General features: G+C 52.3%; 1 protein-coding gene across 1 annotated transcript; it reads right to left on the bottom strand.

Annotated features, from left to right (window-relative positions):
* Positions 1-7,962: 7,962 nt before the first annotated feature.
* Positions 7,963-22,469, bottom strand: LOC140492991 (C2 calcium-dependent domain-containing protein 4C-like). The gene is made up of 2 exons (XM_072591733.1): positions 22,281-22,469; positions 7,963-9,451 (listed from the first exon to the last, which is right to left on the bottom strand). The coding sequence occupies exon 2, from the start codon at positions 9,408-9,410 to the stop codon at positions 8,106-8,108; it is 1,305 nt and encodes a 434-aa protein (XP_072447834.1). The 5' UTR covers positions 9,411-9,451; positions 22,281-22,469; the 3' UTR covers positions 7,963-8,105.
* Positions 22,470-25,775: the final 3,306 nt, after the last annotated feature.

Here is a 25,775-nt window from a genome sequence, read left to right as displayed (position 1 = left end):
TAAAGGTGTGCGGTTAGAGTCTGGAGCTCAGACACTGTATTTAAGGTGTCAGGTTAGAGTCTGGGGCTCAGACACTGTATTAAAGGTGTGAGGTTGGAGTCTGGAGCTCAGACACTGTATAAAGGTGTGAGGTTAGAGTCTGGGACTCAGACACTGTATTAAAGGTGTGAGGTTGGAGACTGGGGCTCTGACACTGTATTAAAGGTGTGAGGTTGGAGTCTGGAGCTCAGACACTGTATTAAAGGTGTGAGGTTAGAGTCTAGGCCTCAGACACTGTATTAAAGGTGTGAGGTTAGAGTCTGGGGCTCAGACACTGTATTAAAGGTGTGAGGTTGGAGTCTGGAGCTCCGTCACTGTATTAAAGGTGTGAGGTTGGAGTCTTGGGCTCAGACACTGTATTAAAGGTGTTAGGTTAGAGCCTGGAGCTCAGACACTGTATTAAAGGTGTGAGGTTAGAGTCTGGAGCTCAGTCACTGTATTAAAGGTGTGAGGTTAGAGTCTGGGACTCAGACACTGTATTAAAGGTGTGAGGTTGGAGACTGGGGCTCAGACACTGTATTAAAGGTGTTAGGTTAGAGTCTGGGGCTCAGACACTGTATTAAAGGTGTGAGGTTAGAGTCTGGGGCTCAGACACTGTATTAAAGGTGTGAGGTTAGAGTCTGGGGCTCAGACACTGTATTAAAGGTGTGTGGTTGAGTCTGGGGCTCAGACACTGTATTAATGGTTTGAGGTTAGAGTCTGGGGCTCAAACACTGTATTAAAGGTTTGAGGTTAGAGTCTGGGGCTCAGACACTGTATTAAAGGTGAGAGGTTAGAGTCTGGGGCTCAGACACTGTATTAAAGGTTTGAGGTTAGCGTCTGGGGCTCAGACACTGTATTAAAGGTTTGGGGTTAGAGTCTGGGGCTCAGACACTGTATTAAAGGTTTGAGGTTAGAGTCTGAGGCTCAGACACTGTATTAAACGGGTGAGGTTAGAGTCTGGGGCTCAGACACTGTATTAAAGGTGTGAGGTTAGAGTCTGGGGCTCAGACACTGTATTAAAGGTGTGAGGTCAGAGTCTGGTGCTCAGACACTGTATTAAAGGTGTAAGGTTAGAGTCTGGGGTTCAGACACTGTATTGAAGGTGTGAGGTTAGAGTCTGTGGCTCAGACACTGTGTTAAAGGTGTGAGGTTAGAGTCTGGGGCTCAGACACTGTATTAAAGGTGTGAGGTTAGAGTCTGGGTCTCAGACACTGTATTAAAGGTGTGAGGTTAGAGTCTGGGGTTCAGACACTGTATTGAAGGTGTGAGGTTAGAGTCTGTGGCTCAGACACTGTGTTAAAGGTGTGAGGTTAGAGTCTGTGGCTCAGACACTGTATTAAAGGTGTGAGGTTAGAGTCTGGGGCTCAGACACTGTATTAAAGGTGTTAGTTTAGAGCCTGGAGCTCAGACACTGTATTAAAGGTGTGAGGTTAGAGTCTGTAGCTCAGACACTGTATTAAAGGTGTGAGGTTAGAGTCTGGGTGCTCAGACACTGTATTTAAGGTGTGAGGTTAGAGTCTCGGATTCAGACACTGTATTAAAGGTGTGAGGTTAGGGACTGGGGCTCAGACACTGTATTAAAGGTATGAGGTTAGAGTCTGGGGCTCAGACACTGTATTAAAGGTGTGAGGTTAGAGTCTGGGGCTCAGACACTGTATTAAAGGTGTTAGTTTAGAGCCTGGAGCTCAGACACTGTATTAAAGGTGTGAGGTTAGAGTCTGTAGCTCAGACACTGTATTAAAGGTGTGAGGTTAGAGTCTGGGTGCTCAGACACTGTATTTAAGGTGTGAGGTTAGAGTCTGGGACTCAGACACTGTATTAAAGGTGAGGTTGGAGACTGGGGCTCAGACACTGTATTAAAGGTGTGAGGTTCGAGTCTGGAGCTCAGACACTGTATTAAAGGTGTGAGGTTAGAGTCTGGAGCTCAGACACTGTATTAAAGGTGTGAGGTTAGAGTCTGGAGCTCAGACACTGTATTAAAGGTGTAAGGTTAGAGACTGGGGCTCAGACACTGTATTAAAGGTGTGAGGTTAGAGTCTGGGGCTCAGACACTGGATTAAAGGTGTGAGGTTAGAGTCTGGAGCTCAGACACTGTATTAAAGGTGTGAGGTTAGAGTCTGCGGCTCAGACACTGTATTAAAGGTGTGAGGTTAGGGACTGGGTCTCAGACACTGTATTAAAGGTGTGAGGTTAGAGTCTGGGGCTCAGACTCTGTATTAAAGGTTTGAGGTTAGAGTCTGGTGCTCAGACACTGTATTAAAGGTTTGAGGTTAAAGTCTGGGGCTCAGACGCTGTATTAAAGGTTTGAGGTTAGAGTCTTGGGCTCAGACACTGTATTAAAGGTGTGAGGTTAGAGTCTGGGGCTCAGACACTGTATTAAAGGTGTGAGGTTAGAGTCTGGTGCTCAGACACTGTATTAAAGGTGTGAGGTTAGAATCTGGGGCTCAGACACTGTATTAAAGGTGTGAGGTTAGAGTCTGGAGCTCAGACACTGTATTTAAGGTGTGAGGTTAGAGTCTGGAGCTCAGACACTGTATTTAAGGTGTGAGGTTAGAGTCTGGGACTCAGACACTGTATTAAAGGTGTGAGGTTGGAGACTGGGGCTCAGACACTGTATTAAAGGTGTGAGGTTAGAGTCTGGGGCTCAGACACTGTATTAAAGGTGTGAGGTTAGAGTCTGGGCCTCAGACACTGTATTAAAGGTGTGAGGTTAGAGTCTGGGGCTCAGACACTGTATTAAAGGTGTGAGGTTAGAGACTGGGGCTCAGACACTGTATTAAAGGTGTGAGGTTAGAGTCTGGGGCTCAGACACTGTATTAAAGGTGTGAGGTTAGAGTCTGGGGCTCAGACACTGTATTAAAGGTGTGAGGTTGGAGTCTTGGGCTCAGACACTGTATTAAAGGTGTTAGGTTAGAGCCTGGAGCTCAGACACTGTATTAAAGGTGTGAGGTTAGAGTCTGGACCTCAGACACTGTATTTAAGGTGTGAGGTTAGAGTCTGGGACTCAGACACTGTATTAAAGGTGTGAGGTTGGAGACTGGGGCTCAGACACTGTATTAATGGTGTCAGGTTAGAGTCTGGAGCTTAGACACTGTATTAAAGGTGTTAGGTTAGAGTCTGGAGCTCAGACACTGTATTAAAGGTGTGAGGTTAGAGTCTGGAGCTCAGACACTGTATTAAAGGTGTGAGGTTGGAGACTGGGGCTCAGACACTGTATTAAAGGTCTGAGGTTAGATTCTGGAGCTCAGATACTGTATTAAAGGTGTGAGGTTGGAGTCTGGAGCTCAGACACTGTATTAAAGGTGTGAGGTTAGAGTCTGGAGCTCAGACACTGTATTAAAGGTGTGAGGTTAGAGACTGGAGCTCAGACACTTTATTAAAGGTGTGAGGTTAGAGTGTGGGGCTCAGACACTGTATTAAAGGTGTGAGGTTAGAGTCTGGGGCTCAGACACTGTATTAAAGGTGTGAGGTTGGAGTCTGGAGCTCAGATACTGTATTAAAGGTGTGAGGTTAGAGACTGGGGCTCAGACACTGTATTGAAGGTGTGAGGTTAGAGTGTGTGGCTCAGACACTGTGTTAAAGTTGTGAGGTTAGAGTCTGGGGCTCAGACACTGTATTAAAGGTGTGAGGTTAGAGTCTGGGTCTCAGACACTGTATTAAAGGTGTGAGGTTAGAGTCTGGGGCTCAGACACTGTAGTAAAGGTGTGAGGTTAGAGTCTGGGGCTCAGACACTGTATTAAAGGTGTGAGGTTAGAGTGTGGGGCTCAGACACTGTATTAAAGGTGTGAGGTTAGAGTCTGGGGCTCAGACACTGTGTTAAAGGTGTGAGGTTAGAATCTGGGGCTCAGACACTGTATTAAAGGTGTGAGGTTAGAGTCTGGTGCTCAGACACTGTATTAAAGGTGTGAGGTTAGAGTCTGGGGTTCAGACACTGTATTGAAGGTGTGAGGTTAGAGTCTGTGGCTCAGACACTGTGTTAAAGGTGTGAGGTTAGAGTCTGGGGCTCAGACACTGTATTAAAGGTGTGAGGTTAGAATCTGGGGCTCAGACACTGTATTAAAGGTGTGAGGTTAGAGTCTGGTGCTCAGACACTGTATTAAAGGTGTGAGGTTAGAATCTGGGGCTCAGACACTGTATTAAAGGTGTGAGGTTAGAGTCTGGTGCTCAGACACTGTATTAAAGGTGTGAGGTTAGAATCTGGGGCTCAGACACTGTATTAAAGGTGTGAGGTTACAATCTGGGGCTCAGACACTGTATTAAAGGTGTGAGGTTAGAGTCTGGTGCTCAGACACTGTATTAAAGGTGTGAGGTTAGAGTCTGGGGTTCAGACACTGTATTGAAGGTGTGAGGTTAGAATCTGTGGCTCAGACACTGTGTTAAAGGTGTGAGGTTAGAGTCTGGGGCTCAGACACTGTATTTAAGGTGTGAGGTTCGAGTCTGGGACTCAGACACTGTATTAAAGGCGTGAGGTTGGAGACTGGGGCTCAGACACTGTATTAAAGGTGTGAGGTTAGAGTCTGGAGCTCAGACACTGTATTAAAGGTGTTAGGTTAGAGTCTGGAGCTCAGACACTGTATTAAAGGTGTGAGGTTAGAGTCTGGAGCTCAGACACTGTATTAAAGGTGTGAGGTTGCAGACTGGGGCTCAGACACTGTATTAAAGGTCTGAGGTTAGATTCTTGAGCTCAGACACTGTATTAAAGGTGTGAGGTTAGAGTCTGGAGCTCAGACACTGTATTAAAGGTGTGAGGTTAGAGTCTGGAGCTCAGACACTGTATTAAAGGTGTGAGGTTAGAGACTGGAGCTCAGACACTGTATTAAAGGTGTGTGGTTAGAGTGTGGGGCTCAGACACTGTATTAAAGGTGTGAGGTTAGAGTCTGGGGCTCAGACACTGTATTAAAGGTGTGAGGTTGGAGTCTGTGGCTCAGACACTGTATTGAAGGTGCGAGGTTAGAGTCTGTGGCTCAGACACTGTGTTAAAGGTGTGAGGTTCGAGTCTGGAGCTCAGACACTGTATTAAAGGTGTGCGGTTAGAGTCTGGAGCTCAGACACTGTATTTAAGGTGTGAGGTTAGAGTCTGGGGCTCAGACACTGTATTAAAGGTGTGAGGTTGGAGTCTGGAGCTCAGACACTGTATAAAGGTGTGAGGTTAGAGTCTGGGACTCAGACACTGTATTAAAGGTGTGAGGTTGGAGACTGGGGCTCTGACACTGTATTAAAGGTGTGAGGTTAGAGTCTGTAGCTCAGACACTGTATTAAAGGTGTGAGGTTAGAGTCTGTGTGCTCAGACACTGTATTTAAGGTGTGAGGTTAGAGTCTGGGACTCAGACACTGTATTAAAGTGTGAGGTTGGAGACTGGGGCTCAGACACTGTATTAAAGGTGTGAGGTTCGAGTCTGGAGCTCAGACACTGTATTAAAGGTGTGAGGTTAGAGTCTGGAGCTCAGACACTGTAATAAAGGTGTGAGGTTAGAGTCTGGAGCTCAGACACTGTATTAAAGGTGTGAGGTTAGAGACTGGGGCTCAGACACTGTATTAAAGGTGTGAGGTTAGAGTCTGGGGCTCAGACACTGGATTAAAGGTGTGAGGTTAGAGTCTGGAGCTCAGACACTGTATTAAAGGTGTTAGGTTTGAGTTTATGAGTATCCCAATCCTGAGTCAAAGTGGTTTTATATCCGAAGTTGGAATTTTTGAAATGGTCACTCTCTCTCCCGTTCACTCTCTCTCCTTCTCACTCTCCCCCCCCCCCCGTCTCTCTCTACCTTTATTTGCCTGTCTTTCTCTCTCCCTTCTCCTTCCTTTCTTTGCCTGCCTCCCTATCTCTCTCCCTCCCCCTCTCCCCTCACTCATTTTCTCTTCAACTTCCCTCTCTCTTCTGATCTCTCTCTCTCTACCTTCACTGACTGGCTCTCTGACTCAATTGCTCTCCTCCTCTACATCTCTCCATCTCTCCTTCTCTCCAATCTTTTTCTCTTCCAATTCTCCCCTCAGCCTGTCTCCCTCTTTCTGCTCTCTCTCTCTCTCTCTCTCTCCCCCCCCTTCTCTCAATCTCTCTCCCTCCCTCTCTCCCTTCTCCCTCTCGTCCTCTGTATTTCTCTACCCCCCCCCCCCCCCCCCCCTCCCATTCTCTCTATCTTGCTCTCCTCCTCTTCTGGCACTCTATCTGTATCTCCCCTTCCACGTTCTCTCTCTCTAACCCTCTCTCTTGTTCTCTCTATCTCTCTCTTCCTCTCTCTCTACATTTCCCTCTCCCTCCTCTCTCTCCCTCTCCCACTCTCCTATTTCTATCTGTCTCCCTGCTCTCTCCCTATTTCTCTCTCTCTCTCCCTCCATCTCTCGCTTGTTCTATCTTCCTCTCCCTCTCCTCTCTATATCTTTCTCATTCTCTCTATCTCTCTTGTTCTATCTCTGTCTCTCCCTCCCCTCTCCATCTCTCTCTTGGTCTCTCTCCCTCTCCCTCCCCTCTCTATATCTCTCTCATTCTCTCTATCGCTCTCGTTCTCTCTATCTCTATCTCTCTCTCCCCTCTCCATCTTTCTCTTGTTCTCTCTCCCTCCTTCCCTCCCCTCGCTATCTCTCTCTCATTCTATCTCTCTGTCTCTCCCTTCCCTATCTCTCCCTCTATCTCTCTCTCCCTCCCCCCCATCTCTCTCTTGTTCTCTCTCTCCCTCCACTTTCTACATCTCTCTCTATATCTCTCCCCCACATCTCTCTGTCTCGCCCTTCCCTATCTCTCCATCTCTCCCCCTCCCCTATCTCTCTCGTTTTCTCTCTCTCCCCCCTCTCCTGCCATCTCTCTCTTGTTCCCTCTCTCCCTCCGTCTCTCTCTTGTTCTCTGTCTCTCCCTCTGTCCCTTCCCTCTCTCTTGTTCTATCTGTCTCTCCCTCCCCTCTCGATTTCTCTCTCTCCCTCGACTCTCTATCCCTCTCCCTCGCTGTCTGATTAAACAGATGTTGACCGTGTGCCGTTTCTAAGCGACGGAGCTCTCTCCCGGCAACTGCCAGGAAGTTTTCGGAGTTTATGAAGGGGAAGGGAACATTCTGGAAGGGGGAGTGGGTTCCTGTGTAAATCCCCACTCCATTTTCCAGCCCGGAACTGAACAGGAAAAAACACGATGACAGGCCAGATGGACACGTCATCTTTCTGCAGAGTCCGCTCCAAGTAAATATCCCGGAGGCCGAGGGTCAGAGAGTACATCACTCCTCATTCAAATCCACAGTGCCAATCTCATCAAAAAATGACCAACTCAAATCTAAAAACAAACTGATCACTGCCACAATGTAGCGCACACTGTCAGGGTCAGTGCTGAGGGAGTTGGCGTTTGGGAGGGTCAGTGCTGAGGGAATGGGCTCTGTCGGAGGGTCAGTATTGAGGGAGCGGGTGCTGTCGGAGGGTCAGTGCTGAGGGAGTGGGCGCTGTCGGACAGTCAGTGCTGAGGGAGTGGGTGCTGTCGGAGGGTCAGTGCTGAGGGAGTGGGCGCTGTCGGAGGGTCAGTGCTGAGGGAGCGGGCGCTGTCGGAGGGTCAGTGCTGAGGGAGTGGGTGCTGTGGGAGGGTCAGTGCTGAGGGAGTGGGTGCTGTCGGAGGGTCAGTGCTGAGGGAGTGGGTGCTGTGGGAGGGTCAGTGCTGAGGGAGCGGGCGCTGTCGGAGGGTCAACGCTGAGGGGGTATGTTGACAATTCTCTGTCATAGCTGGTTCTGTTGCTAAGTTCTCTCCTCGATCCTCAATAAAAAGACCTGGTCAGGATGGTAATCTCCCTCCCTCAAGCCCTCACTGTCTCCCTGAGCCCCTTCTCCTCCTCCTCCTCCTCCCCGTTCCACCTTCCCTCCCCTAAATCCAGCCCCTTCCCATGTTCCTGCCTTTGACCCTTCCTCCCTCTCCCCTCGTCCCTCGGTTGGGGGATGGGCAGGACTCCCTGGACAAACGAGGCTCAGAGTCAGTAGGCGTCGTCAATGGCAACGATTTATTACAAAAGCAGAGAAACGAACAGACGGAAATCAAAAAGTTTCCGAACATTGGCCTGCAGGCGAGGGATCGCTCCCCCTCCATCAGTCCCCCTCCCTCGCCCCTCACACTCACTCTGGGTCTAACCCTTGGCCAATGTGTGGTTGCCAGACAAGATGGCCGCCAGGCCTAGTTGGCTCTGTCCCAAAACACAGTCCCTCCTCATCCTGGAGCCTTTGTTGATGACCTTTAGGCCCAAGGCCTTGTCATGGAGGTCGCCCACGGCAACCCCCTCAAAGACGAATGCCTGGTCGAAGACTGGGCTCCGGCTCCTCCGGACAACAGTGCTCCGCTGCTGCTGGGTCCTCCCGGGCAAGAGGCAGAGGGCAGCGCAGCAGCTGACCCCTGCGACGGGGAAGGAGTCCGGGTACAGGCCCCGCCCGCTCACCAGCCTTACGCGGAGGAGCCGGCTCTCTGCCGTGTATTCTGACAACAGAAGGAGCCTGCCCCCGGTGTCCAGAGTGACCCAGCACCCCTCCTCCTCCTCTGCCGGGCCCCACGGGTGCTGCCATCGGGGGTTTGCTGGGTAGCGGAGGGGGCCTCCCAAATCCCGCCCCGCCCTCCGGTGGACCACGGGGCTGCTCTCGGAGGAGCTGCTGTCATCGTCGTCTACAGTGAGGGCCCAGTGCGGCAAGCGAGCGGGCGAGGGAGAGTTGAAGGGCGAGGACTCAGCCGAGGAGGAGGCGGTGTCGCTGTCCAGGAGGCCTCCGGGCCTTAGGCTCTGTGCCCAGCTCTGGGACACAGGCCTGGATCTCAACATCTGGGCCCAGCTCCAGGCCTTGGGCCTAGTATTCAGGCTCTGGGCTTTGGGCTTAGGCCTCAGGCTTTGGGTCCAGCTTCGGGCCTCAGGCCGAGTATTCAGGCTCCGGGCCTCTGGCGTAGACCTCAGGCTTTCAGCCCAGTTCTGAGCCTTGGGCCTAGTGTTCAAACTCCAAGCCTCGGGCCTCGTGCTCAGGCTTGATTCTCGGGCCTGAGACTCAGGCCTAGTGCTCAGGCTCGGGGCCCTGTACCAGGCCTTGGGAGGGCTCTCCCCGGGGTGGCAGAGATCAGGGCCATGGAAAAGTGACTCCTTCCGGCGGGTGTGCGGGCTCTCAGAAAGGCAGACAATCTCCCCAGGGTTAGCGTGCCGCGGGATGAGGCCTGCAGGCCCCTCTTCCTCCTCCTTTCCCTCCCTTTCGCCCCGGGTGGGCCGCTCCCTCCACGGGCGGGAGGGAGACCCCCTCCCGGGTGCGAGTGAGGGCGGGATGAAAAATTCGGGGATCCTGTCCGGGGTCAGCACGTTCGGGTGGCCACCCTGTGCCTGGCCCAGACGATGGCGCCGTCCTCGTGTCCTCCCTACGTCACTGGGTCCCGTCATCGTGCGGCCTACGCTCTCCAGGAACCACATTACGTGGCAGCGGGGTACGGCCCTCACTCGTCCAAAAATTTCTAAGGAAAGAAATCAACGGAACAGAAGCTGATGATTGGACCTCCAAATCCATTCACAGCATGAGGCCATTTGACCCATCCAGCCCCATGCTAGAGTCGGGGGGGGGGGGGGTGGGGGAGGGGTTTGGTGTTGAGATGGGGGTCCCGGCGGGTGGGGTGGACCAAGCTGGGATGTACAGGATGACGAGGGGCATGGATGAGGAAGGGTCAGTAGCGAGAGTGCGTCATTCCAAGGGGATTTGAGGAAACCAATATGGCCGCCCACATAGATACACACACAATCCCGAGAGGGTCATAACGGGACTCTCGAACCGACTGCCTCCGGGAGGGTTGGGGGATATTCATTGAGAGGGGGAGAGAGAGGGAGAGAGAAAAAGAGAGTGTGGAAGGGGGAGGAAGAAAGAGAGAGAGAGAGAGAGAGTGAGAAACAGAGAGAGTGGGAGGGAGAGAAATAGGGAGAAAGTGTGAGAGAGAGACCATAAGATCTAGAAGCAGAAATGAGGCCATTCAGCCCATCAAATCCGATCCCCCATTCAGTTATGGCTGATATGTTTCTCAATCCCATTCTCCCACTTTCTCCCTGTCCCCCTCGATCCCCAGGACCCTATCCATCTCCATCTTAAATATACTCCATCGTCCACCTCGATCCCCGGGACCCTATCCATCTCCATCTTAAATATACTCCATCGTCCCCCTCGATCCCCGGGACCCTATCCATCTCCATCTTAAATATACTCCATCGTCCCCCTCGATCCCCGGGACCCTATCCATCTCCATCTTAAATATACTCCATCGTCCCCCTCGATCCCCAGGACCCTATCCATCTCCATCTTAAATATACTCCATCGTCCCCCTCGATCCCCGGGACCCTATCCATCTCTGTCTTAAATATACTCCATCGTCCCCCTCGATCCCGGGACCCTATCCATCTCCATCTTAAATATACTCCATCGTCCCCCTCGATCCCCAGGACCCTATCCATCTCCGTCTTAAATATACTCCATCGTCCCCCTCGATCCCCAGGACCCTATCCATCTCCATCTTAAATATACTCCATCGTCCCCCTCGATCCCCGGGACCCTATCCATCTCCATCTTAAATATACTCCATCGTCCCCCTCGATCCCCGGGACCCTATCCATCTCTGTCTTAAATATACTCCATCGTCCCCCTCGATCCCCGGGACCCTATCCATCTCCATCTTAAATATACTCCATCGTCCCCCTCGATCCCCGGGACCCTATCCATCTGTGTCTTAAATATACTCCATCGTCCCCCTCGATCCCCGGGACCCTATCCATCTCCATCTTAAATATACTCCATCGTCCCCCTCGATCCCCGGGACCCTATCCATCTGTGTCTTAAATATACTCCATCGTCCCCCTCGATCCCCGGGACCCTATCCATCTCTGTCTTAAGTATACTCCATCGTCCCCCTCGATCCCCGGGACCCTATCCATCTCCATCTTCAATATCCTCCATCGTCCCCCTCGATCCCCAGGACCCTATCCATCTCCATCTTAAATATACTCCATCGTCCCCCTCGATCCCCAGGACCCTATCCATCTCCATCTTAAATATACTCCATCGTCCACCTCGATCCCCGGGACCATATCCATCTCCATCTTAAATATACTCCATCGTCCCCCTCAATCCCCGGGACCCTATCCATCTCCATCTTAAATATACTCCATCGTCCCCCTCGATCCCCGGGACCCTATCCATCTGCGTCTTAAATATACTCCATCGTCCCCCTCGATCCCCGGGACCCTATCCATCTGTGTCTTAAATATACTCCGTCGTCCCCATCGATCCCCAGGACCCTATCCATCTCCATCTTAAATATACTCCATCGTCCCCCTCGATCCCCGGGACCCTATCCATCTCTGTCTTAAATATACTCCATCCTCCCCCTCGATCCCCAGGACCCTATCCATCTCCATCTTAAATATACTCCATCGTCCCCCTCGATCCCCGGGACCCTATCCATCTGCGTCTTAAATATACTCCATCGTCCCCCTCGATCCCCGGGACCCTATCCATCTCCATCTTAAATATACTCCATCGTCCCCCTCGATCCCCGGGACCCTATCCATCTCCATCTTAAATATACTCCATCGTCCTCCTCGATCCCCAGGACCCTATCCATCTCCATCTTAAATATACTCCATCGTCCCCCTCGATCCCCAGGACCCTATCCATCTCCATCTTAAATATACTCCATCGTCCCCCTCGATTCCCAGGACCCTATCCATCGCCGTCTTAAATATACTCCATCGTCCCCCTCGATCCCCAGGACCCTATCCATCTCCATCTTAAATATACTCCATCGTCCCCCTCGATCCCCGGGACCCTATCCATCTCCATCTTAAATATACTCCATCGTCCCCCTCGATCCCCAGGACCCTATCCATCTCCGTCTTAAATATACCCCATCGTCCCCCTCGATCCCCAGGACCCTATCCATCTCCATCTTAAATATACCCCATCGTCCCCCTCGATCCCCGGGACCCTATCCATCTCCATCTTAAATATACTCCATCGTCCCCCTCGATCCCCAGGACCCTATCCATCTCTGTCTTAAATATACTCCATCGTCCCCCTCGATCCCCAGGACCCTATCCATCTCCATCTTAAATATACTCCATCGTCCCCCTCGATCCCCAGGACCCTATCCATCTCCATCTTAAATATACCCCATTGTCCCCCTCGATCCCCAGGACCCTATCCATCTCCATCTTAAATATACCCCATCGTCCCCCTCGATCCCCGGGACCCTATCCATCTCCATCTTAAATATACCCCATCGTCCCCCTCGATCCCCGGGACCCTATCCATCTCCATCTTAAATATACTCCATCGTCCCCCTCGATCCCCAGACCCTATCCATCTGTGTCTTAAATATACTCCATCGTCCCCCTCGATCCCCAGGACCCTATCCATCTCCATCTTAAATATACTCCATCGTCCCCCTCGATCCCCGGGACCCTATCTATCTCTGTCTTAAATATACTCCATCGACCCCCTCGATCCCCAGGACCCTATCCATCTCCATCTTAAATATACCCCATCGTCCCCCTCGATCCCCAGGACCTTTTCCATCTGTGTCTTAAATATACTCCATCGTCCCCCTCGATCCCCAGGACCCTATCCATCTCTGTCTTAAATATACACCATCGTCCCCCTCGATCCCCAGGACCCTATCCCTCTCCATCTTAAATATACTCCATCGTCCCCCTCGATCCCCAGGACCCTATCCATCTCCATCTTAAATATACTCCATCGTCCCCCTCGATCCCCAGGACCCTATCCATCTCCGTCTTAAATATACTCCATCGTCCTCCTCGATCCCCAGGACCCTATCCATCTCCATCTTAAATATACTCCATCGTCCCCCTCGATCCCCGGGACCCTATCCATCTCCATCTTAAATATACTCCATCGTCCCCCTCGATCCCCAGGACCCTATCCATCTCCATCTTAAATATACTCCATCATCCCCCTCGATCCCCGGGACCCTATCCATCTCTGTCTTAAATATACTCCATCGTCCCCCTCGATCCCCGGGACCCTATCCATCTGTGTCTTAAATATACTCCATCGTCCCCCCCGATCCCCAGGACCCTATTCATCTCCGTCTTAAATATACTCCATCGTCCCCCTCGATCCCCAGGACCCTATCCATCTCCGTCTTAAATATACCCCATCGTCCCGCTCGATCCCCAGGACCCTATCCATCTCCATCTTAAATATACCCCATCGTCCCCCTCGATCCCCGGGACCCTATCCATCTCCATCTTAAATATACCCCATCGTCCCCCTCGATCCCCGGGACCCTATCCATCTCCATCTTAAATATACTCCATCGTCCCCCTCGATCCCCAGGACCCTATCCATCTCCATCTTAAATATACTCCATCGTCCCCCTCGATCCCCAGGACCCTATCCATCTGTGTCTTAAATATACTCCATCGTCCCCCTCGATCCCCAGGACCCTATCCATCTCCATCTTAAATATACTCCATCGTCCCCCTCGATCCCCAGGACCCTATCCATCTGTGTCTTAAATATACTCCATCGTCCCCCTCAATCCCCAGGACCCTATCCATCTCCATCTTAAATATACTCCATCGTCCCCCTCGATCCCCAGGACCCTATCCATCTCCGTCTTAAATATACCCCATCGTCCCCCTCGATCCCCGGGACCCTATCCATCTCCATCTTAAATATACCCCATCGTCCCCCTCGATCCCCGGGACCCTATCCATCTCCATCTTAAATATACTCCATCGTCCCCCTCGATCCCCAGGACCCTATCCATCTCCATCTTAAATATACTCCATCGTCCCCCTCGATCCCCAGGACCCTATCCATCTGTGTCTTAAATATACTCCATCGTCCCCCTCGATCCCCAGGACCCTATCCATCTCCATCTTAAATATACTCCATCGTCCCCCTCGATCCCCAGGACCCTATCCATCTGTGTCTTAAATATACTCCATCGTCCCCCTCGATCCCCAGGACCCTATCCATCTCCATCTTAAATATACTCCATCGTCCCCCTCGATCCCCAGGACCCTATCCATCTCCATCTTAAATATACTCCATCGTCCCCCTCGATCCCCAGGACCCTATCCATCTCCATCTTAAATATACTCCATCGTCCCCCTCGATCCCCAGGACCCTATCCATCTCCGTCTTAAATATACTCCATCGTCCCCCTCGATCCCTGGGACCCTATCCATCTCCATCTTAAATATACTCCATCGTCCCCCTCGATCCCCGGGACCCTATCCATCTCCATCTTAAATATACCCCATCGTCCCCCTCGATCCCCGGGACCCTATCCATCTCCATCTTAAATATACTCCATCGTCCCCCTCGATCCCCAGGACCCTATCCATCTCCATCTTAAATATACTCCATCGTCCCCCTCGATCCCCAGGACCCTATCCATCTGTGTCTTAAATATACTCCATCGTCCCCCTCGATCCCCAGGACCCTATCCATCTCCATCTTAAATATACTCCATCGTCCCCCTCGATCCCCAGGACCCTATCCATCTGTGTCTTAAATATACTCCATCGTCCCCCTCAATCCCCAGGACCCTATCCATCTCCATCTTAAATATACTCCATCGTCCCCCTCGATCCCCAGGACCCTATCCATCTCCGTCTTAAATATACCCCATCGTCCCCCTCGATCCCCGGGACCCTATCCATCTCCATCTTAAATATACCCCATCGTCCCCCTCGATCCCCGGGACCCTATCCATCTCCATCTTAAATATACTCCATCGTCCCCCTCGATCCCCAGGACCCTATCCATCTCCATCTTAAATATACTCCATCGTCCCCCTCGATCCCCAGGACCCTATCCATCTGTGTCTTAAATATACTCCATCGTCCCCCTCGATCCCCAGGACCCTATCCATCTCCATCTTAAATATACTCCATCGTCCCCCTCGATCCCCAGGACCCTATCCATCTGTGTCTTAAATATACTCCATCGTCCCCCTCGATCCCCAGGACCCTATCCATCTCCATCTTAAATATACTCCATCGTCCCCCTCGATCCCCAGGACCCTATCCATCTCCATCTTAAATATACTCCATCGTCCCCCTCGATCCCCAGGACCCTATCCATCTCCATCTTAAATATACTCCATCGTCCCCCTCGATCCCCAGGACCCTATCCATCTCCGTCTTAAATATACTCCATCGTCCCCCTCGATCCCTGGGACCCTATCCATCTCTGTCTTAAATATACTCCATCGTCCCCCTCGATGCCCAGGACCCTATCCATCTCCATCTTAAATATACTCCATCGTCCCCCTCGATCACGGGGACCCTATCCATCTCCATCTTCAATATACTCCATCGTCCCCCTCGATCCCCGGGACCCTATCCATCTGTGTCTTAAATATACTCCATCGTCCCCCTCGATCCCCGGGACCCTATCCATCTGTGTCTTAAATATACTCCATTGTCCCCCTCGATGCCCAGGACCCTATCCATCTCCATCTTAAATATACTCCATCGTCCCCCTCGTTCCCAGGACCCTATTCATCTCCGTCTTAAATATACTCCATCGTCCCCCTCGATCCCCGGGAGCCTATCCATCTCCATCTTAAATATACTCCATCGTCCCCTTCAATCCCCAGGACCCTATCCATCTCCATCTTAAATATACTCCATCGTCCCCCTCGATCCCCGGGACCCTATCCATCTTCATCTTAAATATACTCCATCGTCCCCCTCGATCCCCAGGACCCTATCCATCTCTGTCACTACATCCTTCCTGAGATATGGGGCCCAAAACTGTGCACAATACTCCAAATGCGGTCTGACCAGACCCTTAGAGAGCCTCAGATGTACACCCCAGCTTTTATATTCAAGTCCTCTCAAAATAAATGCCATCGTTGCGTCTGCCTTCCTAACGACTGACCCCCACCTGCAAGTTTATCTCGAGACAATCCTGGGCTAGCACCCCCCAAAGTCTCAGATTTCTGAATTTTCTCCCCGCTTTGAAAGTATGCCTCGATTCTTCCCACCAAACTGCGTGATCCCAGACCTTCCCAGGTTGTATTCCATCTGCCACTTCTTTGCCCACTCTCCTGACCTGTCCCAATCCTTCTGCAGCCTCCCTACCTCCTCAGTGCAGTGCTACCTGTCCCTCTATCTATCTTCGTATCTCTCCTTTTTTCCCAGGGTGAGGGATTCAGTAACGAGAGGCCACGCTTTCAAGGTGAGAGGCGGGAAGTTTAAGGGGGGATAGACGCGACAAGTACTTCACCCAGAGGGTGGTGGGCGTCGGGAACGCGTTGCCAGCAGAGGTGGGAGAGGCAGACGCGGTAGATTCATTTGAGATGCGTCTGGACAGATGCAAAGGTAGGTGGGGGAGCAGAGGGATGCTTAGGAATTGGGCGACAGGTTCAGAGAGTGGATTTGGATCGGCTCAGGCTTGGAGGGCCGAAGGGCCTGTTCCTGGCCTGTACATTCTCTTTGTTCTTTGTATCCGGTTGCCAAGCTTAGCCAGAACGCTCTCAGTTCCTTCATCTAGGATCGTTAATGTATAAAGTGAAACGTTGTGGCCCCAACACTGCTGGAACGCCATTTGTCAGCGGCTGCCATTCTGAGAAGGGGGGGGGCCTTTTACTCCCAATCTCTGCTTCCTTCCAGACAGCCAATCTTCTATCCACCTGGACAGGGTGGATTTTGGGAAGTTGTTTCCATTGGTAGGAGAGACTGGGACCCGAGGGCACAGCCTTAGAGTAAAGAGAAGACCCTTTAGGACAGAGATAAGGAGAAATGTCTTCAGCACCTTGCCTCTGACACCATGGGCCCTTATCTTACCCACCAGCCTCCTCCGCAGCACCTTGTCAAAGGCCTTCCTGGAGTCCAGGTAGCTAACATCCACTGGATCTCCTTGGTCTACCCTGCTCGTTACTTCCTCAAAGAATCCTAGCAGGTTTGTCAGGCGCGACCGACCCAGATGAAGCCGTGCTGACGTTCCCCTGTTTTAGCACACACCTCCAAGTACTCAGGAATGTCATCCCTCGCAATGAATTCCAGGTTCGTACCCACCCCCGAGGTGAGGCTAATCGATCTATAATCTTCCATCTTTTGCCTGACACCCTTTTTAAAAAGCGATGTCATGTTAGTGAGAGACACAGAGAGAGAGAGAGAGAGACACACACACAAGACAAAGACAGAGACAATGAGAGAGAGAGAGAGACAGGGAGGGAGAGAGAGGGAGAGAGACAGAGAGAGAAAGAGAGGAAGAGAGACAGAGAGAGAGAAAAACAGAGAGGGACGGACAGACAGAGAGAGAGAGAGAGAGACAGAGAGACAGATAGAGTGGGTATGTTCAGTTTTGGAGCCTGTGTTCTGATTCTGTGTAAGGATCATGAAGAGGGTGAGGGTGAGGATAGTGTATTCCCTTTGATATCCCGACCCTGGAGCTGAGTGAAGGTGGATCGAGGGCTGAGACTGTAACAGCCTGGGCACATCACTCACCGCAGTGTTAAACCCTCCGACTGGCCGTATCACACACACACACACTCACACTCATACACACACACACACACACACACACTCTCACAGATACACACACACACTGACACACACACTCACTCACACTCACACACACACTGACACACACACTCAGACACACACACACATACTCACACACACAGACACACACACACTCACAAAGACACACTCTCGCACTCACTCACACACACTCACACAGACACACACACAGACACACACACACACTCACACACACACACAGACACTCACACATACACACTCACACACACTGACACACACACACACACTCCCACACACACACTGACACACACACTCAGACACACACACTCACACACACAGATACACACACACAGACACTCACACACACACACTCACACACACACAGACACACACACACAGACTCACACAGACACACTCACACAGACACATTCTCACACTCACACACACACACACTGACACACACACACACACACACACACTCAGACACACACACTCACCACTCCACACACACAGACACACACACTCACACACACTCACTCGCTCACACACTGACATACACACACACTCACACACACTCATACACACAGTCACTCACTCACGCACACACTCACGCACACACACTCACGCACACACAGACACACACACACTCATGCACACACACTCACAACACTGTGTGTATGTGTTTCTGAGTGTGAGGTGTGTGTGAGAGAGAATGTGTGTGTAGGTGTGTGTGAGTGTGATACAGTATGTGTGTATCTGTGTGTGTGAGTGAGTGAGTGTGTGTGTGAGAATGTGTGTGTCTCTGTGTGAATGTGTGAGTGTGTCTGTGTGTGAGTGTGTGTGTGTGTATGTGTATCTAAGTGAGTGTGTGTGAGAAAGAGGAGTGTGTGTGCATGTGTGTGTGTGCGTGAGTGAATGAATGGACTGTGTGTGAGAGACACAGATAGACTCACACACACACACTCTTTCACACACATACTCACACACTCTCTCACATACATACTCACACACACTTACATACACACTCACATACACACACACTCACACGTTCATACACTCACACAAAGATACACACACTCAGACACACATACATACACACAGATACAGACTCACATACACACAGACACATACACACTGTCTCACACACACATTCTCTCACACACATTCACACTCGGGACACACACACACACTCACACATGCACATTCACTCACACACTCATTCTCACACACTCACAGATTCACACTGACTCACGCACACACAGTCTCACAGACACACACTCACAGACTCACACTCACTCACTCACACAAACTCACACACACCCTCTCACACACACACACTCAAAATGCTCACATGCACACACACACGCTCTCACACACACACCCTCTCACTCACACACATACACACTCACACGCTCACACACTCACATACACACTCTCACACATACACACGCTCTCACACATACACCTTCTCACTCTCACACACACACGCACACACACTCACTCGCACACGCAACACACACACACTCTCACGGACACTCTCACACACAGACACACACATGCACACACACTCACACACACTGACTCACAGTCACTCACACTGACTCTCACACACAGACACACACACTGACTCTCACACACAGACACACACACACTCACACATGCATACACTCACTCACGTTCACACACACACTCACACTCACACACGCTCACACACACACTCACACACACTCTCATACGCACAGTCACTCACGTACACACACTCATTCACACACACACGCACACACTCATACACACACACACTCACAAACACTGTGTACGTGTTTCTGAGTATGAGTGAGTGTGAGAGAGTGTGTGTGTAGGTGAGTGTGTGAGTGTGATACAGTATGTGTGTGTCCTGTGTGTGTGTCTGTATCTGTGTCGGTATGTGTGAATACATCTGTGTTTGTGTGTGTGAGTGAGTGTGTGTGTGTGAATGTGAAACAGCGTGTATGTGTCTGTATATGAGAGTGTGTGTGTGAGTGTCCTGTGTGTGTGTGTCTGTGTGTATTTGTGTGTGTATGTGTGCGTGTGAGTATGTGTGAATGAGTGTGAGAGTGTGTGGGAATGTATCTGTGTGAGTGGACTGTGTGTGTGTGTGAATGTGTGTGTGAGTGATAGTCTGTGTGAGGGTGTCTGTGTGTGTAAGTGTGACAGTGTATGTGTCTGTGTGTCTGCGTGTGTCTGTGTGAGTGAGTGTGTGAGTGTGTGTGCCTGTGTGTGTGTGTCTGAGTGCATCTGCGTGTGTCTGTGTGAGAATGTGTGGGAGTGTGTGTGTGTGAGACAGTGTGTATTTGTCTGTGTGAATGTGTGTAAGTGTGTCTGTGTGTGCGAGTGTGTGTGAGAGAGTGTGTGAGAGAGAGTGTGTGTGAGTGAGTGACTGTGTGTGTCTGAAAGTGTGTGAGTGTGTATGTGTGTGACTGACTGTGTGTATGAGTGTGTGTGCGTGTGAGAGAGACACAGATACAGACTCACACACTCTTTCACACACACAGACACATGCACACCGTCTCACACTCGCATACACACACACACTCACACACACACACACACACACACACACTTTCTCATACACAGACACACTTACAAGTTCATACACTCACACTCAGATGCACACACAGATACAGACACACACACACACTCTCACTCTCCCACACACTCTCTCACACACTCTCACTCTCCCACACACTCTCACACAGACACACACACTCACACACACTCTCACTCTCCCACACACTCTCACACAGACACACTCACACACACTCTCACTCTCCCACACACTCTCTCACACACTCTCACTCTCCCACACACTCTCTCACACACTCTCACTCTCCCACACACTCTCCCACAGACACACAAACTCTCACACACACTCACTCTCCCACACACTCTCTCACACACTCTCACTCTCCCACACACTCTCACACAGACACACACACTCTCACACACACTCTCTCCCACAGACACACAAACTCTCACACACACTCACTCTCCCACACACTCTCTCACACACTCTCACTCTCCCACACACTCTCACACAGACACACACACTCTCACACACACTCACTCTCCCACACACTCTCTCACACACTCTCACTCTCCCACACACTCTCCCACAGACACACAAACTCTCACACACACTCACTCTCCCACACACTCACACTCTCCCACACACTCTCTCACACACACACTCTCACACACACTCACTCTCCCACACACACTCTCACACACACTCACTCTCCCACACACTCTCACACACACACACTCTCACACACACTCACTCTCCCACACACACTCTCACACACACTCACTCACACACTCACACTCTCCCACACACTCTCCCACAGACACACAAACTCTCACACACACTCACTCTCCCACACACTCTCTCACACACTCTCACTCTCCCACACAAACTCTCACACACACTCACTCTACCACACACTCTCTCACACACTCTCACTCTCCCACACACTCTCTCACACACTCTCACTCTCTCACACACTCTCACTCTCCCACACACTCTCCCACACACTCTCACACAGACACACACTCTCCCACACACTCTCTCACAGACACACACACTCTCACACACTCTCACTCTCCCACACACTCTCTCACACACTCTCACTCTCTCACACACTCTCACTCTCCCACACACTCTCACACAGACACACACTCTCCCACACACTCTCACACAGACACACACTCTCCCACACACTCTCACACACTCTCACTCTCCCACACACTCTCACACAGACACACACTCTCCCACACACTCTCACACAGACACACACTCTCCCACACACTCTCTCACAGACACACACACTCTCACACACTCTCACACAGACACACACTCTCCCACACACTCTCCCACAGACACACACACTCTCACTCTCCCACACACTCTCTCACACACTCTCACTCTCTCACACACTCTCACTCTCCCACACACTCTCCCACAGACACACACACTCTCACACACTCTCACTCTCCCACACACTCTCTCACACACTCTCACTCTCTCACACACTCTCACTCTCCCACACACTCTCCCACAGACACACACACTCTCACACACTCTCACTCTCCCACACACTCTCTCACACACTCTCACTCTCTCACACACTCTCACTCTCCCACACACTCTCACACAGACACACACTCTCCCACACACTCTCACTCTCCCACACACTCTCACACAGACACACACTCTCCCACACACTCTCCCACAGACACACACACTCTCACACACTCTCACTCTCCCACACACTCTCTCACACACTCTCACTCTCCCACACACTCTCACACACACTCTCACTCTCCCACACACTCTCACACACACTCTCACTCTCCCACACACTCTCCCACAGACACACACACTCTCACACACACTCACACTCTCCCACACACTCTCTCACACACTCTCACTCTCCCACACACTCTCCCACAGACACACACACTCTCACACACTCTCACTCTCCCACACACTCTCTCACACACTCTCACTCTCCCACACACTCTCTCACACACTCTCACTCTCTCACACACTCTCACTCTCCCACACACTCTCACACAGACACACACTCTCCCACACACTCTCCCACAGACACACACACTCTCACACACACTCACACTCTCCCACACACTCTCTCACACACTCTCACTCTCCCACAGACTCTCCCACAGACACACACACTCTCACACACACTCAGACACTAGCATCTGCTCCCTCCTTACCTTCTGTCTGTTGATGGTCAGGGTGGTGGAGGTGATGTGTCAGTACTGGAGAAAAAAACACTTCCGAGAGACTCACTGCCCCTTGTCCTCTCTCTGTCGCTCTCTCTCTCTCTCTCTCTCTCTGTCTCGCTCTGTCTTGCGCTCTTCTCTCTGTGTCACTTTCCTTCCCTTTCTCTCCCTCTCATTGCCCGTCCCTCTCTGACCCTCCCTCTCTCTGTCCCTTTCTCCCTCCCCCTCTCTCTCTCTCTCGGTCAGCAGTCTCCCAGACTGGGATACGGGAGCCTGTTACTGGGTTTTATATCAGCTCGTGTTGTCACAGACACGGAACACATTCTCATGTGATATGTATTCTCAGCTGAGACAGTGAGCAGACTACACTCTCTCTGTCTCTCCCTCTCTCTGTCTCTTTATCTGTCCCTCTTTCTCTCTCTCTCTCTCTGTCCCTCTCTCTCTCTCTACCTCTCTCTGTTTTTCTCTCTCTCTGTTTCTCTCTATCTGTCTGTCTCTATCTATTTCTCTCTGTCTGTCTCTATCCCTCTCTCTCTGTGTGGGAGGGGAGTGGGTGGATTAGCCAGACAGAGGGAGAGGTAGAGAGCAGAGAGACAGAGGGAGCTTTACTCTGTATCTAACCCCGTGCTGTCCCTGTCCCCGGGATGGTGGGGGACAGTGTAGAGAAAGCTTTACTCTGTATCTAGCCCGTGCTGTCCCTGTCCCTGGGATGGGGGGGACAGTGCAGAGGGAGCTTTACTCTGTATCTAACCCTGTCCCTGTCCCTGTCCCTGGAATGGTGGGGGACAGTGTAGAGGGAGCTTTACACTGTATCTAACCCCGTGCTGTCCCTGTCCCTGGGATGGGGGGGACAATGCAGAGGGAGCTTTACTCTGTATCTAACCCTGTCCCTGTCCCAGGGATGGGGGAGACAGTGTAGAGGGAGCTTTACTGTGTATCTAACCCCGAACGTTCCCTGGGATGGGGGGGACAGTGCAGAGGGAGCTTTACTCTGTATCTAACCTTGTGCTGTCCCTGTCCCTGGGATGGTGGGGGAGAGTGTAGAGGGAGCTTTACTCTGTATCTAACCCCGTGCTGTCCCTGTCCCTGGGACGGGGGGGACAGTGCAGAGGGAGCTTTACTCTGTATCTAACCCTGTCCCTGTCCCTGGGATGGGGGAGACAGTGTAGAGGGAGCTTTACTCTGTATCTAACCCCGAACTTTCCCTGGGATGGGGGGACAGTGTAGAGGAAGCTTTACTCTGTATCTAACCCCGTGCTGTCCCTGTCCCTGGGATGGGGAGGGGGGGGACAGTGTAGAGGAAGCTTTACTCTGTATCTAACCCCGTGCTGTCCCTGTCCCTGGGAGAGGGGGACAGTGTAGAGGGAGCTTTACTCTGTATCTAACCCCGTGCTGTCCCTGTCCCTGGGATGGGGAGGGGGGGGACAGTGTAGAGGAAGCTTTACTCTGTATCTAACCCTGTGCTGTCCCTGTCCCTGGGATGGGGAGGGGGGGGACAGTGTAGAGGAAGCTTTACTCTGTATCTAACCCCGTGCTGTCCCTGTCCCTGGGAGAGGGGGACAGTGTAGAGGGAGCTTTACTCTGTATCTAACCCTGTGCTGTCCCTGTCCCTGGGATGGGGAGGGGGGGGACAGTGTAGAGGAGGCTTTACTCTCCTGAATTGCATCTGAAGTTGATGAAATATTGATCCTCCCCTCTGTGTGGGTCAGAAAAGGCCATTCAGCCCACAATGGTCATCCAATCCATGTCTTTGTACCCATTCAGCCTTGCACCTAGGGGCTTGAGAATGGGGGAACGTTGTCACCCCCTACCGTCACACCCATTCATTCGGGACTGGTCTCCGTTATTCACCAGGAATTCGGAGGAATTTATCCCGAGATCCATCTGCTCCGACTCTCAGCACTGGGCTCTGCTGCCACCGGGTGTTGATTCCCAAACCTGCAGCACCCGATCCCTCAGCACTGACCCTCCCACAGCGCCCACTCCCTCAGCACTGACCCTCCGACAGCACCCACTCCCTCAGCACTGACCCTCCGACAGCGCCCGCTCCCTCAGCACTGACCCTCCGACAGCGCCCGCTCCCTCAGCACTGACCCTCCGACAGCACCCACTCCCTCAGCAGTGACCCTCCGACAGTGCCCACTCCCTCAGCACTGACCCTCCGATAGCACCCACTCCCTCAGCACTGACACTCCCACAGCACCCACTGCCTCAGCACTGACCTTCCGACAGCACCCGCTCCCTCAAAACTGACCCTCCCACAGCGCCCGCTCCTTCAGCACTGACCCTCTAACAGCGCCCACTCCCTCAGCACTGACCCTCCCACAGCACCCACTCCCTCAGCACTGACCCTCCGACAGTGGCCGCTCCCTCAGCACTGACCCACCCACAGCACCCGCTCCCTCAGCACTGACCCTCCCACAGCGCCCGCTCCCTCAGCACTGACCCTCCCACAGCGCACGCTCCCTCAGCACTGACCCTCCCACAGCACCCACTCCCTCAGCACTGACCCTCCCAGAGCGCCCGCTCCCTCAGCACTGACCCTCCCACAGCACCCACTCACTCAGCACTGACCCTCCCACAGCACCCACTCACTCAGCACTGACCCTCCCACAGCACCCACTCACTCAGCACTGAACTTCCCACAGCCCCTGCTCCCTCAGCACTGACCCTCCCACAACACCCACTCCCTCAGCACTGACCCTCCGACAGTGCCCGCTCCCTCAGCACTGACCCTCCCACAGCACCCACTCCCTCAGCACTGACCCACCGACAGCGCCCGGTCCCTTAGCACTGACCCTCTGACAGCACCCACTCCCTCAGCACTGACCCTCCGACAGCACCCACTCCCTCAGCACTGACCCTCCGACAGTGCCCAGTCCCTCAGCACTGACCCTCCCACAGCGCCCACTCCCTCAGCACTGACCCTCCGACAGCACCCACTCCCTCAGCACTGACCCTCGGACAGCACCCACTCCCTCAGCACTGACCCTCCGACAGCACCCACTCCCTCAGCACTGACCCTCCCACAGCACCCACTCCCTCAGCACTGACCCTCCGACAGCACCCACTCCCTCAGTACTGACCCTCCCACAGTGCCCACTCCCTCAGCACTGACCCTCCCACAGCACCCACTCCCTCAGCACTGACCCTCCGATAGTGCCCACTCCCTCAGCACTGACCCTCCGACAGCACCCACTCCCTCAGCAGTGACCCTCTGACAGCGCCCACTCCCTCAGCGCTGACCCTCCGACAGCACCCGCTCCCTCAGCACTGACCATCCGATAGTGCCCACTCCCTCAGCACTGACCCTCCGACAGCGCGCACTCCCTCAGCACTGACACTCCGACAGCACCCACTCCCTCAGCACTGACCCTCCCACAGCACCCACTCCCTCAGCACTGACACTCCGACAGCACCCACTCCCTCAGCACTGACCCTCCCACAGCACCCACTCCCTCAGCACTGACCCTCTGACAGCGCTCA

This window comes from Chiloscyllium punctatum, chromosome 2 (assembly GCF_047496795.1).
Source record: "Chiloscyllium punctatum isolate Juve2018m chromosome 2, sChiPun1.3, whole genome shotgun sequence".
In the NCBI taxonomy this organism is placed as follows: Eukaryota; Metazoa; Chordata; class Chondrichthyes; order Orectolobiformes; family Hemiscylliidae; genus Chiloscyllium; species Chiloscyllium punctatum.
The sequence above is the reverse complement of the archived record's forward strand: the minus strand, read 5'-3'. Positions and strand labels throughout refer to the sequence as shown.

Bases quoted from the DNA above. Each gene is read 5' to 3' on its own strand.
- LOC140492991 (XM_072591733.1), bottom strand. From the start codon at position 9,410: ATGTGGTTCCTGGAGAGCGTAGGCCGCACGATGACGGGACCCAGTGAC.